The sequence below is a fragment of the Antrostomus carolinensis genome, unplaced genomic scaffold (assembly GCF_000700745.2).
Source record: "Antrostomus carolinensis isolate BGI_N321 unplaced genomic scaffold, ASM70074v2 scaffold5232, whole genome shotgun sequence".
Classification (NCBI taxonomy): Eukaryota; Metazoa; Chordata; class Aves; order Caprimulgiformes; family Caprimulgidae; genus Antrostomus; species Antrostomus carolinensis.
In genome coordinates this window covers 35,830-51,485 of record NW_010300060.1, presented here as the reverse complement: position 1 = coordinate 51,485, position 15,656 = coordinate 35,830, and the positions used below count along the sequence as shown (strand labels likewise).

The 15,656-nt window shown below is 42.3% G+C and overlaps 1 protein-coding gene across 1 annotated transcript in view; it reads left to right on the top strand.

Annotated features, from left to right (window-relative positions):
* Nucleotides 1–747: 747 nt before the first annotated feature.
* The window catches only part of RAD54L2 (RAD54 like 2), a 45,105-nt gene continuing 30,196 nt past the window's right edge, over nucleotides 748–15,656 (top strand). The window contains exons 1-2 of the mRNA XM_010162988.1: nucleotides 748–895; nucleotides 4,002–4,009. Coding sequence (XP_010161290.1) covers nucleotides 748–895; nucleotides 4,002–4,009 — 156 coding nt within the window. The remainder of the gene's footprint in view (nucleotides 896–4,001; nucleotides 4,010–15,656) is intronic.

Genomic DNA, 15,656 nt, shown 5'->3' with positions numbered 1-15,656 from the left:
TCCTTTGTGTTTGCTTTTCTTCATACCCTGCTTTACAAAGGGACGTACAGCCTTTAAAAACTGGATCTTTGTTGTCTTCTGTCCGTGCCGTTATAAGGTAACGCTGTCTCTGCTCCCTTGGTTGGAACGGAGACTTCAGACAGTCTGTGATGAGTAGGTGGGTGACCTTCACAGCAGGTACAGCTAAGTCAGAAGGGTGGTTTCTGGCTGTGACCCAGGGTCTGCATGCTGCCATGATGCTTGCGGTGCTCGGGGATCAGGGTAACAGGAATCCATATGGGATTCTGAGATTGATCCTTTTCCCTATGCTTCGTGTTTGGATGCTAGTGTTCTGAAATTGTTCACATAATGTGTTTATTTTTGCATGTTTGTATAATCAGGTATTGGTACTAGGAATCTTTTTGCTGTGTACATGTCAAGGATACCAAGAAAGAGGCAGTTTTTTGAGTGATTAGTTAATGTGTTGGTTCTGATACTGATTCTACAATGCTGGGCCTATATCATAATGATACGTTGCTTATGGCATCCATTTTCCACACAGGATTTTGTGCACAGTCTGATATAACTGTTATTGAAGACTGATGGCAGATTGGTGTTTTTATATGCAGTAATCCAGCTATGATTCTGAGCCTTGAGGCTCAAAGGTTGGGATTTACTGGGCTCATTACGTACCTCTCTTCTTTTCTTGCAGGGCTGCCTCCTGGTAGAACATGAGCAGGTAATGCACAAGGAGCACCACTGGGAATCATGTCAGACGAGTCAATCTCAGGGAGTGATCCGGACCTGGACCCGGACTTGGAGCAGGAGGATATGGAAGAGGAGGAGGAGGAAGATGAGGAGGAGGCGATGGAGGAGGACAATGATGGGGATGACGAGGAGGACTTACTTGATGAGAGTGGTAAGTGAATGGGCTTGTGAATCTCTGCATACGTTTGTTATACAAAACCAGCGCTACTAACTTTGGTGAGTGACACCTCGGGAGCTAACAGAAGGGTTAGGATTTGTCCAGCACTTGCTGGGGAGAAGTGTTTATGTGGGCGTTTGGTTTAAATAGGGATTTAATGCAGGTTAAATTTGAACTCTTGGCCAAAAAATTTTCCATTGTGAAAACAAGCCACAAACGTAAATTGTAAGCAGGATAGCATTTTTTAAATAGCTACAGATTCTGGGGAAGCAATTTTATAGAGAAGTAAATAAATCAATTTACAATTACTTGTATTATTAAAATAATATGGTGAAATTAAATATTTTTACTTCACTGGCTTGCCCATAGGTAAACAATTTAATTGATGCTATGGGTAATTATTGTTTACTTATAATGATCATCTTTAACAACTGGAAAATGTTCTTTTCTGACAGCATACAGATTGAGCTTATTTTTGTTTGCTACACAGTATTAAAGGTGGCAGTGCTGGCTAAGCTGTCACCTTCTATCCTCACCTAGTTATAACTGCCCCACTCTCCTCTTCAGTTAGGACCAAGAGAGCTGTTTGTGGAGCTGTGCTGTGCAGGTTACATTTAAGCAAGATTAGGTAACTCTTCTGGTTGGTGGCATGATCCTAGAAATATGTTTGTTGGTCCAGCAGAAGGGCATGTGGACAGGAGTGCGTGGCTCAGGTGGGAATTCCCCATGCTGTGCTTGCCACCAAACTCAGAAAACGACAGTCTGAGCCTAAGGGGATGCTGTGTTTGCTTCCTTAAAATTGTGGGTTTTCATAATTTCAAAGAGTGTGCAGATTTTTGAATGCACTTAATTCAGCCTACTGAGAATAGTCTTCCTTTTCTTAGCATGGAATGTCTTAGATGCTTCTCTCTTCTAGTTACTAAAGTATTTTTAGTTTCAAAGTACATTGTTGTCCTCAAGTGTTGTTTGTTTGGTTTTTTTAATATTCTTTCAGCCACATGCTACTTGAAAATACCGTTTTGATTTAAAATGCTCATAAAATATTTACACAAACGAATTTTATTCCTCTGATTTTATTCACGTGATGGCTTTTTCTAATGAGAAAGTAGCAGAAATAGAAGTGTCAGTTCAAGGGAAGAAACAAGGGAATTCCCAGGACATGAAGTTACAGGGCTGCAGATTACTTTGTCTCAGAGACTGGCAGTGACCTTGTCACTTTGTTCACAGGAACCTGCACTCAGCGGAGCAATAGGAAGCGTGATGTTGTAGGCAAACTTTTGTTAACAGAGAGGAGTGGCTGTATGTCATGTCCAAGTGGGTCATTCCCCGTGGTTAGTTTACCCTAAACCTATGTATTTTATTATCTACATCTATATTACTGTCTCGTAATCATTTGTCAGAATTCCTCTTTGCAAAGCAAACAGAATGAATATGGGTATATCAGAACATTGCTAACTGTTAATGACAGCTGTTTATTTTCATATTAAAACACTAGAAACATGTTTATGCTTTATATTTCTTTAGTGACTAATTAAAAATAAATGTTAACAAATGTGGGAAATAATGAGGAAGAGTAAAAAGGCAATTTACATATAACTAACATAAAATGTTTTTATAGTTGTTTATTAGGTACAGGAAAAACTCTTTAACAATCTGAGCAAAGCTAGATTGCCTCTGAGGTTTCAGATTGTTTCAGCTTTAATTCTGTCTGCCAAAATATCAGGCTGCTTTCTGTGTGCTTAGCTGTATAATTGTTGTTTTCTGTGCAGGGGTCCGTTCTGCTTTTCCTGATATTTCTTCGCAGGTACATACTGACAGAAATGTCATTTGACATCTAGATTACCTTAGATCTAATATAAAACCAATGTCCTGCTGTTTGGCCCGTGAAATATAGCTAACTTCAGAATTAAGAGGATCATTTTATTTTGTCCATCTGATGTTTATAGTCCTGCCTCTTTGTAGATGACCCTCGTTCATAAAAATCCTCTTAGGAACACACAGTTACTTTTGTTCACAAGAAGGAAGTCCATGCTCAAGTGTTTATACGATGAAGCTTTTTAAAAGCTTAATTTTAATAATTTATGTTAAAAGTTTGTTCTCCCTGTTCCCAGCTGTACTGTTCTCCTCCCCTCCTGGTACTGTGGTTGGTCTGTAGATGTTCCACTGGGGATCCTGAGGGGATCCTTCCTTTGTGGATGGCCTCTTGCCTATATCTAGCACTACAAGATTTAGAAGATTATTAATCTTTCATGGTTATTTCCTTGGAAGGGCGTCAGGCTGCATATAAATCTTCTCCAAACTGAAATGGATTACTTGTTTTAAATAATAGTGATTATAACAATTACAGAACTAACATTTTTACTGCTTGCTTGCAAAAATAGTGGCTTTGTTTTGGGAATGTAGGTTTTCCATGTTTTGATGGTGATAAACCTTCCAGGGTTAATGTTATGTTATCCACACCTATAGTGGGATAGTCTGGTCTCAGTGATTTGTGTTTTGCACGTTTAACCTGTTATCGTCTTTTTGATGTATGTTGTGTGTGGAATTAATATTTGTGGTTGTTTCAGTTTCAGAATTTCTGGTAATTAAGAGTGGTATCTTCAGTTTTGGTGCAGTTTTTCTCATTTCTGCTTTGAGAAGCTGAAGTTTTGTTTGCATTTAGTATAGACTGTCCCACAGATGTTCTAGAGTTTAGTTTGGATTTTCATGGTGCAAACTTTCAGTCTTGAGGAAAGCAGTTCTTAACCTTCTCCTGCCCCCAAGGAAGAGAAAGAGCACAGAAGACTATTTTTCTGAATATTTCTGAATAAGTGGGAGTTGATGACCACACAGCTTGTATCCTTTGTACAATTTCTTCAGTGGTGGTCAGTTAATGAACCTTAGCGTCATGTGTAGGAGCTTTTACAGCTTTAGTCTTTTTCTCTAGAGCACATCTTCCAGGACATACCTACCCTGACACTTACAATCCCTTCCCAGTGGCTGCCACACTGCACACCTGTCCTAGCAGCACACTTCAATCCTAGCCAGAGGCTTCCACTGCTTTTCCAGCCTTGTCATCCCTGCCCACTGCATCTGTTTTCTCATTGCTTGTGGGTAGCAGCACTTGTTTTATCATGTTTGATTTTATGATATCAGTGCGTGACTGCTAAGAACTTTTTTGGTTAACTCCCTAACTCCTTTTCACTAGAAATGTGATGTACTGATGACTGTAGAGATAAAGAGCTGTTTCAAGTCCTGCACTTTTTCTCTGATCCCGGTAGTTGCTCAGGGCTGTGTAAAGCTCCATAGGAATAAAAGCTAATTTGAGCAAAGAGGAAACAAACCTCCAATACAGATTTTGCAGATTATTTCAAATGCAGGAGCTGTTCATACCTCAGAGCTTTCCTGAGGAAAGCTGTTGAATGTTTGAATGAATCCCACTGTAGTGCTCAGTTTTTTCACTTTCTGAATATCTTTGGATTATTCTGATTGAAGTCTCTGGAATTAACATTGTCTCCCACTCGTACGTATTGCTGTAATTCTGCTATTAATTGTGATGGCAAGTTGCTTGTTTTCTTATCTCTGAATATATGGGGTAAACACTTTTTAAAAGTGTAACTCGGGTAAAAGTGTAAAGAGCTGGTTGCTTCAGTTCTCTGAAAGATGCCTTCATGAGCACAGGCATTCAGACACTGTTCTCAAAGGCTACTGATTGGTTTTGCACTACAGGGTGTGTGATACAGCACACGAGGATTGGAATCAGTACTTCTGGGCTATAGCACTGGACAGTTTTTCAATATCACAGTAATACTGCAATTGTTGATGTACAGATGTACTAGCAACACCAAATAATAGCATGTTAGATGCTACTATTGTCATATGACGATCTCCATGCAGTTGGCCTTGTCTTCTGCCTGTGTTGTCTGCTTTGCTCTTTTCTCCTGTCTCATTCCCTCTTTCTTTCCCCAGGACTGAGGGTGTGCTAGCTCTGTGGCATTTCTGTTTGACTGGTGGAGAACAGGAGAAGATTGAGGCAATCTGCACTCCCTTTTCCCACCTCAGACTCATACTGCTCCTCCTCCTCCCTGAAAAACTGCTGGAGCAAAACAAAACTGCTTTGTGTGGGCTTTCTACGGACATATGGACCCTAAGAGAGGAGTGAATAAGCAGCACAGTTGAGTTGGTGGTACAGAATCACAAGTCCCAGGGGAGTGGAGGACACACAGGTGCCTGTGATCTTTTGCCCTACAGCTTCTTAGTAGGGTGAAGGCACCATGGCCAAGTCTCAGAACCTCTGAAAGATTGGCATAGGAGGTTAGCGAGGGGAAAGAGAAGATCCTTTTCCTCACCTTAGCCTCTTAAAACTGTGGTCATCCCTGTCTATGATAGTTGAGAGTATCATGACAGATTTAGAGTTACCTCTTGTTTCTGGAGCATGATCCAGAATGTATTTCAATGGCTGCTTTTTGTTGGAACTTGAGTGTGCCTCTTGATACTCACAGTTCTGAGTTTCCCAAGATACCAAGGCAGGCTACTTCAGGTGACAGTAGCTGTCGATTCAGGTTTGCAAAGCTCTTCGCTTTCCTTGAACTCTTGCTAGAGGAAAGCCTGTTTAGGTAAAGGGGTACTGCTAGATCAGCTTTGCACGCAGTTTTTCCTTGGTTGTTGGGGATAAAAATGTTGGCATGAAATTCTAGTAAGAATGTGTTTTGTTTAATGTGATATTCCGTTGTGGCTCTTCGTGGCTTCTCATCACAAGGGGTGCAATTACATTGAGAATGAAATCAATTTGTAGCTGTCTGGATAATTTCCTTGTCTAACCTGAGGGGAAAAAATTAGTAGTTAATGCCATAGTTACTAGAAAGTTCATTAGTACCTGGAGTTATTAAGCTGAAATTATTTTGGAAATCTGTTTTTAAAGTGATGTGGACCTGTGGGTTAATATTCTCCCCTCTCCCTGCCTGCAGTCTGTAAGCAGTTTGTCTTTTGTTTGTTGTTTGTTTTGAACAGTACATCCTTGAGGTGCAGGGAGCTGCTGCTCCTTTTGGGACATCACGTTATACATGTGCTTCCCAACCCAAAGTCCTTCCGTCTTTCCTTATCTCCAACAAAGTGCTGGAACAAAACAAAACTGATGTGTGTGGGGTTGGGAATGGAGCAAATTTCTGTCCTTATAGGGGAAGAGAGGAAAGTATTCTGGTATAAATCTGTTCCTTTAGCAGCCTCCTGTGCTCATGTACACAAGTTTTTGCTTTTCATCTGAAGTTGTTCTCATAAATTAAGTCATGTTATACTCACCTGTATGAAACTGAGGGGCAGAGGAAGAATGTGGAGATAGTCTCCTGAATAACCTTTTTAAATGATATCTTATTCTGTATCATTTTATATCCAGATTTAGAAAGGCCTGTACTGCTGGGGGAAAAAAAGGGGGGGGGGAGTTGCTGTTAGAAAGCAATTTATCTGCACTCTTTACTTTAATTGGATGGTCCTGCTCGTATCGGTGAATGGAGACTAGTCCCAGCAACCTGAAATCTTTTTGCCTTGCACTTTTGACCAAACTGCACACCATTTTCTCTTAGGAAATACTGGTTTTAAGTTGTCCTCCCTGTCTACTAGAAAATGAAATACATTCCTTAAGAAGAGGAGGAGCAAATACATACTTATTTCTTTAATCTCTCAGCTCCTTTTAGAAAGCAGCTTTTCACAGCTGTGTGTTTGGGTATTGAGGGGAGATGGGCAACCCAAGGTCGAGGCAGCCTCAGAGACTGTAGCTGGTCTTTGAGGAACCCTTTAATGAGATGCCTCCCTCTACTGCAGTACATGGGCACAGTGGCCTTCATTGCTTCTCGCTTTCTGCTGAAAAAATGTGATACATGTGCTTTGATCTCTTGTCCTTGTTTAGCTGGAGGCTGGTGGCAGGGCTAAGGAAAGGCGCAGCCCTGTCAGAATGAGCTTGGAGTGGAGAGGAGGCGCTTTTTGTTGATTGAAAGTGGATGAGTCAGAGAAAAAGGTGTGGAAAGAAGAACCAAAAGTGAGGACATCTCTAGATCTAGAAGAACACTGAGGACGATCAGGAGGGTTCCTTTGATTTTAAGCTCTGCTGTATTCTGTGTGTACATGTGCCAGTGGTGGGTGCCAGTAAGTAACAATCCTATAATTTAATCGTCAAGTTACTGTTTGCAGAGCACAAGGTAGATTTCTTGGGGGGAAGGGAAGAGTGATGATTGACATATTTCCATTTCTTCCTTCTTGATGGACTTTCCTATCCTGCTTCTTTTATTTCCGTTACTGGTGGCTGGAGGCAGCTCCCTCTAGAGTCCACCAGTACTGTTTCTTAGGAAGCTAGAAGGGCTTACCCTGGGGGAAGAAAACCTCTTCTCAGCAGTAAGTTTATTGCCTCAGCCATGGCCCTGATGTTTGTAAGCTTGGGAAGTCAAACCTGAACTTCCATGTCCCACTGTGCACTTTGCTATTCTTAAACAATTAGGTAGATTTGAATGCTTTTGGGGACTTTTTGTAGACTTGTCTTCCAAGCCAATAGTTGGATGCAAAGAGGATGGCATGAGTGGTATCATAGAGGTACAAAAGCAATCGCTACTTGTGAAAGAGTTTACTTGTGAATTAATAATATGTGTTTAAATTTTATGAGGTTGTTATGGGAAACTGCGTTACCTTAGAAAATGATCCTTATGAATCAGATGTTTAAATACGCTTTATCATACAGGTGCAGACTGTGGGGCTTGACCTCCAGTCAGCTGGTTGTGAATAACTGGGTCAGCAAATGTGTGTCTAACCGCAAATATTGGATACATTTCTCAGGTGACTTGCTCTGACTAAGAAGTTGAGGGGTTTTTATTGTTCCCTCAGTTCCTCAAAGGGATGAGAGCATCTCCGAAGTTGCTTTGTGTCTGTTAAGCATACACTTTCCACCTCTGCACATCTTACATTTGAGACTTGCATTGGTTTCCTAAGACCCAGAAAGTTAGAAGCTGGCTGTCCTATGTTTCCACAACGGAGCTGAATAAAATACAAAAGATCTAGTTAGTATCAAAGGTGAGAAGAGACTGGATACTCACATTTGCAGTTTTAGCAATCCTGGTTCCTGAGTAATGCAGAAAGGTTACATTGAAATTGCAGAGAAGAGGGTTTGCCTCTCCTTTACGCAAAAGCCCTGCTGATTTTGCTGGGAACTTTGCTTTGTTACAGAAGGCTGCATATTTTACCCATTATTTTTATTCTGGCAGTTTCCTTGTAGTACAGTCTGTCTTTCAGAACAAATGGTGTTTCTGTGTGTAGGACCTGCCCAGCTAGCCAGTGTCTGTGTACCCAGCACATTGTGTGGGAGCTGCTAATGCCTGTGCAGACCCCGTGGCAGACACCCAGCTCCCGTGAAGTGACTTGACTGGACATGCTAAAGGGTGACATTAAAAAAAAAACCAAAAAACTCTTGGGTACTTTGCTGGGAACAGCCAGTGCTGTCCACTTTGTTAGCTCCCTCGCTGCCAAAATCGAAGCTGCAGATTGCCTTACTGGGCACTTTGTGCCGGGGCACTCTGGGTTGCCAGAGGGTGATAGAGGCTGGTGGAAATCCCTTGTCTACAGCCTGTTTGCCCATAAATCTGGGAGGAATAGGGGAAGGTAACAGGAATGGAGAGGAGTGTGGGAGGAGTGGTGCCTGGGGTTTGTGGGGGTTTTATTGACTGATTCCAGCATTTTAACTAACCCTGTGAACTAGGTTATTCTCAGCAGGGTGAGGTGTGGCTTGTCGGCTGCTGTGGGAAGGAAGGATGAGATCCTGAGGAGAGCTGTCCCCCCAGCCCCCTTTGCAGGGAATTACAGACTGATGAACCATGTGGCAGGTCGGTCGCTGAGCCTTTTGCTGTCTGCCTGCTCTGTCCCAAAGTGCAGACTCTTCCCTGTCTCCTCTGCTTATCCTAAGCAAGGGGAAGCTCCAAATGAAGATGTTTGTGACTCCTCTGTCCCACTCTCAGGCTCTCTGACAGCGGCTTCCTTTTTGAGAGGGTGGCACACAGTCTGGCATAGTCTAAGTGTTATATAACCTGGAGTAATGACTTGCTTTCCTTCTTTAAAAGGAGGTGATGACGCCAGAGCTCTGCTTCCTCCAGACCTGCCGATTGGGCGCAGGGACTGGCTGATCTCTTGAAATGAGGTGCTATTATAACTAGCTGTGCTTTTTTTTTTCTCCTCTTTTCTTCCTCCTTCCCTTTGATCTATTACGTAGATGGAACACAAAATAGAAATCCTTCTATGTGGTTCAAGAACAGCCCACGTCTGTGGCTCTGCATTTTCTATATATATGTATATGGATTTTTTCAAATTTTTTTTTTTTTTTTTTTTACCTGTAGCTACACGCTGTCTTTTCTTAAAGCTGAGAGTAGCATAAATGCACGGGGAACAGGGTCAGTGAGTGAATGAGTGGTTATGGGCTGAACAAAGAATTGCTCCGAGTCTTGGAGAGGAGAAGTATCTCATTTCTTCCTGCATTTCTGATAGGCTTTGCAGGATCTGGGGGTTGTGCTTTATTGGCCAAAAACTTGCTTTTCTCTTTTCACAAAGCAGCCAGGGAATGTCTAACAAAGTCACACTTCTCAGTCACATGTGGTACCTTTTTCCCTCATGTACTTTTTTAGTACTCAGCTTTGCACTGCACCTAGTCATTGCTAATAGGCACCGTACTCTGTCATCTGTAACTTCTGAAACCATGATGAAATCACAAGGAAACTAATTAGCAAATTTGTAATGTGGTATTTTCCCTCTTGAACAGGTAAGGAGCGGCAAAGTGACTTTGCCAAGGTTGCCTGATGGGTGTGATAAATCCTCTGCTTTACATTTTAGGCAGTGCCCCTTTTACTTTCAAATGCACTGGGTGAAACTCTTCTCTGTTTTGCATTTGAGTTTAAACTATGCAAGGGGTCCTTATTTTCATTTTTCCTTCATTTATCGTATGGTGCTGGTTTTGATGACTGGTTAAATAAAATGTGCACGTAGCTGTATTTCATACAAGTATCATACTTTTAGCAAAGAAGCAGCATTAAGTTTGGAAGGAAAGGGAACTGTTTTAATTAAATTAGAAATATTCTTCAAATGTTAAAACACAATATCACATCACAGTTATTTGCTTTATTTGTCATTTTAATTTTCTACTTAGGCTTTATGGAAAACTGCAACACTGAACTTTCAGAAGTGTCTGGCTCATCATTTGGATTTAAGTTTTTTGATGCAATACCCATTTTTTTAATAACAGTAGTTTGTACTACAGATGTTGAAAATGTCTTGTTCACATATTCTTCACATTGAGACTGATTCAGCCTCCAAAAAAAATCTCAGTAGGAGTCAGAAGACATTATTTTCACTTGCAAATATGCAAATAGGAATGAGACAGGAGAAAGCTACAAGATAAAATCTTTTGGGCCTTGGTGAAGAGAAACTTATAGTTTAAATCTCTGTCAAAACAAATTTGCAATTAAAACATCTGCAGGTAATCTTCATCTATGTAAAATATTTAAATACTTGAACTCTAGAAGCAATTTTGAAATGGCACTTCTGTGTACTCTTAGCTTGTGATTTATGTCAAATTTGCACTTAGATAAAAACTGGAATGAAATTAAGGTTGGACACAACAACTCTTCTGTGGTGCATAAATACATGGTGTCATCTTCAGTAGCACAAATGTAGCAAGTTATATGAAGAGGTGAGAATCAGTTTATTCAATATAACTGGAATTGTAACTCAATGGATTTATCTTTGATTAAGATGATAGTAAATATCTATGATATAAATCCTTTGACTTAAAATCATTACATCTTGTCTAATAACAACTTGTTTTCTTTAGTGCATTTGAACAACCTCTTAAAGCCTGAGTGTGAAGGCTGAAGCAGTGTATGTTTTGCCACAGTGTCCGTCTGAAAAGCATTTCCAGAAGGCACTGCTTTTCATCACAACCTGTGTTTTGTGTGATTAGATTTTTGTTACATTATGTGCAACTTCTACCCCCACTCCCGGCCCCCAAGTTATGATTTAGATGAGTGTAGGAAAGAAAATAAACCAAGATTAGATGAATACAAATAAAATGAGAAGAAAGAAGAAAAAAAACCCAACAGATTGATCAAATTTTATGCCTTACGGTTCAGTCCAAACCTCTCTAAGATCAATGGAAAGCCTCCTCTGGTTTTCTGTGGTTGGTTTAGATCTTACTCAAAAAGAGTTTTTATTTACAGTGCAGTGTTTGTTTAAACAGCAAATGATTCTCAAAGCCCAGCAATACTCAGCTGCCAACAAATAGTGTTGTGGAGTCTGATTCTGTAAGAACTGCTTTAGGTTGATAAACACCACCTAGGCCATAACCAACTCAAAACTCGTGGTTTTGTGTGCTTTCCATGTTGCTAAAACAAGACAGGGAAAGTGGCCTTAGTGATATTTGTATGTGTTACCAGCAGCTGGTAATCAAGAGTGAAATTTGGCTGTCAAGCCTAGTTTGTGTTTAATAACTTACAAACAATTCAGATTTGTAGGCAGCTTCTCTACTTGTTGGTGATCAGTGGGGTGTGCAGAAGCAGCTGGTGGATGTGGAGCATGCCTGTGAGAAAGCTGTGGGATGGGAAAGGGACTGCACAGCCAGCATGGAGCAGCCAAGGATGAACAAGGAAGGTCTCTCCTGTTCTGCAGGGTGGCAATGAGGGTGAACAGCACATGGGGCAGTCATTGGAGAGAAGGGGATCACCCCAGCTTTCAGGGACCAAGAGTGTGGTGGGACATTATGGATCCAGTGTTTCTCACCTACCCTACGCTTGGTGGGCTTGGATCAGGTCAATGTTGAGCAGTCCTGGAGCTGTTCAGCCTGCAGAACTCAGCAAGGGGAGCAGGGGGTTGAGAGAACCAGGTTCAAGGTGGAGAACAGACGTGGGGATGAGGAAGGAACTATTTCAGCTTGAAAGGATGGGGAAGGAGAGTCACTTACGATATCTTTTGTGCTGATTTTGGCTGGGATAGAGTTAATGTTCTTCATGGTAGCTGGTATGGGGCTATGTTTTTGGAGTGATGGTGTTTTGTCTTCCCAAGTAACCGTTATGTGTGGTGGAGCCCTGCTTTCCTGGAGGTGGCTGAAGACCTGCCTGCCGATGGGAAGTAGTGAATGAATTCCTTGTTTTGCTTTGCTTGCACACTCGGCTTTTGCTTTACCTGTTAAGCTGTCTTTATCTCAACTCAGGAGTTTTCTCACTTTCACCCTTCTGATTCTCTCCCTCATCCCACAGGGAGGGAGTGAATGAGTGGCCGTGTTGCTGGCTCGGGTTAAACTGAGACATGTTTGTAGGCAGGTTTAGGTGTGAGTTTTAACTGTTATGAATTTGCAGGGCTCAGGGATGCTGACATTGCTACTGAAAAGACTTGTCAGATGAATAAAAACCATGTTCTGAAGGGCCTTTGTCTTGATACTCTATGAAAATACAAATTTTATAGTGATTTTTTTTTTAACAGGGGGATCTCCTATGTTATTCTCAAGTGACAACAGTTTCTTGAGAAGCCTCTTCTGATGTGTAGCACAGATGTACAATTGCAAAGAACTTGTGGCTTGAGCATGAGGTAGGTGAGGTATGACAGCTAGGTAAGATTTCAGACCCTGTAGAGGAGGGAGAACATTATTCCTTACTGGCAAGACTGGTCTCACAGAAAAGCTATTCAGTAAATGGGCTTATCTATAACAAGATTACCTTCCATGAGGAGATCATTTTATAAACTGACTGTTTCTGGCAGATCTAATTCTTGGCTGTGTGAACACGTATTTATCATGGCTAACAGTGATGGCCTCACCAGTAGGCTGTTGTGAGTAGAAAAGCTTGAAAAATTCCTTTCCATTTTGCACAGTCAGGTGGAGAAGGAAGTTCCCCTTTCATTGCTGTGTGCAGAGGGACAGGTACAGGTCGCCTGTTTCCCCACTGTACTGAACTTCCATTTTCCCTGGGCTTGATTGCTGTAATAAGCATGCCTTGGAAAATACCCAGTTGTATTTACATAAGTATTTGTCTTTAAATCTTGCTTTCCAGTTTCATAAAACTGTTAGGTCAGATGCTGAGGTCATGTTTGGTTATTTATTTCAACCCTATACAGTCCTTCTAAGGCGTGCTGCAAGATCCTTGGCTATGTACTTTTGTTAGTAAATTTGTCCCTCTCTTCCCCTTTGATAAACAGGGTAAATTCTGTGCACTGGCTGGGGTATTTGAATCTCTGACACAGGTGAAAGACTGTCTTGTTACCAAGCCTCTTCATTTTAATACAATTAATCCTTTCTTTGGTAAAATTTATATGGCTGTCATTATAAAAATAGCACCTTGTGTTTTTTTTTTAAGTTGTGATGTACCCTGAAGCAACGAGGATATTTTGGCAGTATCAAGCATTCACTGTGCCCTACTGCCCTCTGAAATGAAAGGTCTAACAAGATTTGCTGGAGTCACAGGAAGGGTAACCGGGCTCTGCCCTGGCTGTGTTTGCAGACCTTTAGATCAACCTTTACTGCCATGAGTGCAGCATATTGTCCTGGAGTCCTGCAGATCTGTGCCAGGGCTGTTCAGACACAGCCTGCTTCGAGCTTCTTCTGCCTGTCCTGATTTTCCTGACTCTCGCTTGCCAGTTGTTTCAAGCAAAGAGCTGACTTCATTACGTGGACAAATCCTCGCTAGGAGCAAGCTGATTTCATTACGTGTCTATCAGCCCAGGTTTGCTGTTTGTTACTGGCATTGGGTATGCCTGTGAAGGGAATCAGGCAGGGAAAAACTCTCTGTAGCTCTGAAGAAAGCTAGGCACCATGATTAAGCTTTGGGGGTTCAACTACAGCTTTAGAGTACTTATTCTCTCCTGTACTTACTTATTCTCTCCTGTACCTGTCCTTCTGGAACAGATGGATGATGGGGAGGAAGGCTCACTTAGAATAAGCTTGCACTCCACAAAATTCTGAAGGGTTGTTTCCTAAAAACTGGGAAATCTCCTTCATAGTCCATTTGCTGCACTGAGAACCTTCTGCAGACTAGCAGTGCTGTAACGAAACCGAGGGGATGCTCTTTTGCCTGTTACTGTGCAAACAGGTTACCAGCTCCCAGCAAATTGCTTCAGTTTCAGTCTCAGTTGTCCAGGTTTCTTGGAAATTAGCAGACATCATGCAAATAGCTCATAAAAATCACAGATACGAGGTTGTTTTCAGAGCCAGAAAGGCTGTACTTTTTGCAACTCATTCCCCCTTTCCTTGTTGTGCTGTGAAGTTTGGAAGCGGGGTTACGGTCCCGCGTGTCCCCTGCTCTGCCCGTCCTGTTGTCTGTTGGGATTCCCCTTGCGCGGGGCCCCGCCGGAGCCTGAGTGGTTATGTAAGGATTTTTATTTTATTCTCAGTCTTGGTCTCTGCCACTAGTTGAACTGGATCACAGGCTGAGTGAATGGGATCCGATCCGAATGGTGTGCAGCTCTGCTGCTCGGGAGGAGAGAGACCTCCCCTGTACACACCCACTCAGCCTCCCTGCTCTTCTTGTCTCTTTTAAAACTCTCTTCCCAGGCATAACTGAGGCTGCTCCCGCTGATCAGGAACACGTGCTGAAGCCAAACCGGCCGAGCAGCACAGCTCCAGGCATCAGTCCCCAGTGGAGCAGCAGCTACCTCGGGCAGGGCTGTGTTGTTTGACTCTCCAAGCAGGGGAGGAGATAGTGACAATTTTTATTTAGGCTGAACACGAGGCATATTTAACTAGTTATATAACAGTGACCCTGGTCCGTCTCGGCTGGGTGCAGGGAGGATATATGCGTACTCATTCCTGTCACACCGGCTGGGTGGATTCAAGCACTAGGAGCTATTTACCAAAGTTATTTTCAGAAACCTTAAGTGCAGGTTTCCCTGCCTGTACCCTGGACTGTTCTATCAGGAGGCATTTCCCGCTTGCAGACTGAACAGCCAGTGAGAGTGGATTTAGTGCTCACTGGGCTGCAGGCAGAGATAACGAGTTGTCGGGAGTGACTGGAAACTTTTGTCCTGAAGATCCTGAGACAAGAATAGCAGAAGGGCTGGGAGCGTGCAGCCACATTGAACAAGTGCTGGGGCAGAGTCGCAGGCAGAGGTCTTGCCTCAGTGCACTGAACAGCATGTTACTCTTGGATGAGTCCCAGCAGTTTCCAGGTAGGACAGAGACTGGTTTTCTGTGGTTTTGTTTTTGCTGTTTTGTTTTCTCCCCCATTTTAATTTCCCTCTTGCTTTCCTGTTACAGACAATTCATTCTCCCACCCCTGTGCTGGAGCACCCTACTCGGTGGCTAGCAAAGTGCATCAGGAGCAGAAACTTTTCTGTAGGGCTCAGGTTTTAATTTGGTACCTACTGGGCAGGAATGGAAATGGTTGAATTTTCAGAGTCTTGTAGTGCTTGTTGGCTTGATGGAGGGGATATAAGAAGGAAGCTCTTTCTTTCTTTGTGCTTTTAATTCTGAAGACTTTGATGTGACATTCTGGGTCTGGCTGCTACTGATTCTGCTGCTGTCATATGGTAAAGCTGCATAACTAATTTTTAGCAAGAGAGGAGGCAGTTGTTAATATCAGTATTATTTTATATCCAGTGTCCTCTCCCCCCCACTCCCTTCAACTTTTTGTGTATACTTTCCCTTGATTTCTTACTTGGTCAGAGTTTCGAAAGCTGCTTTTGTTAGGGGAACATTTGGTGCCTTGCTGACCAGGCAGCAGTCTGGGCAGCTGGCAGAGCTGTTGGTGCTTGCTCTAGGTCCCCTACA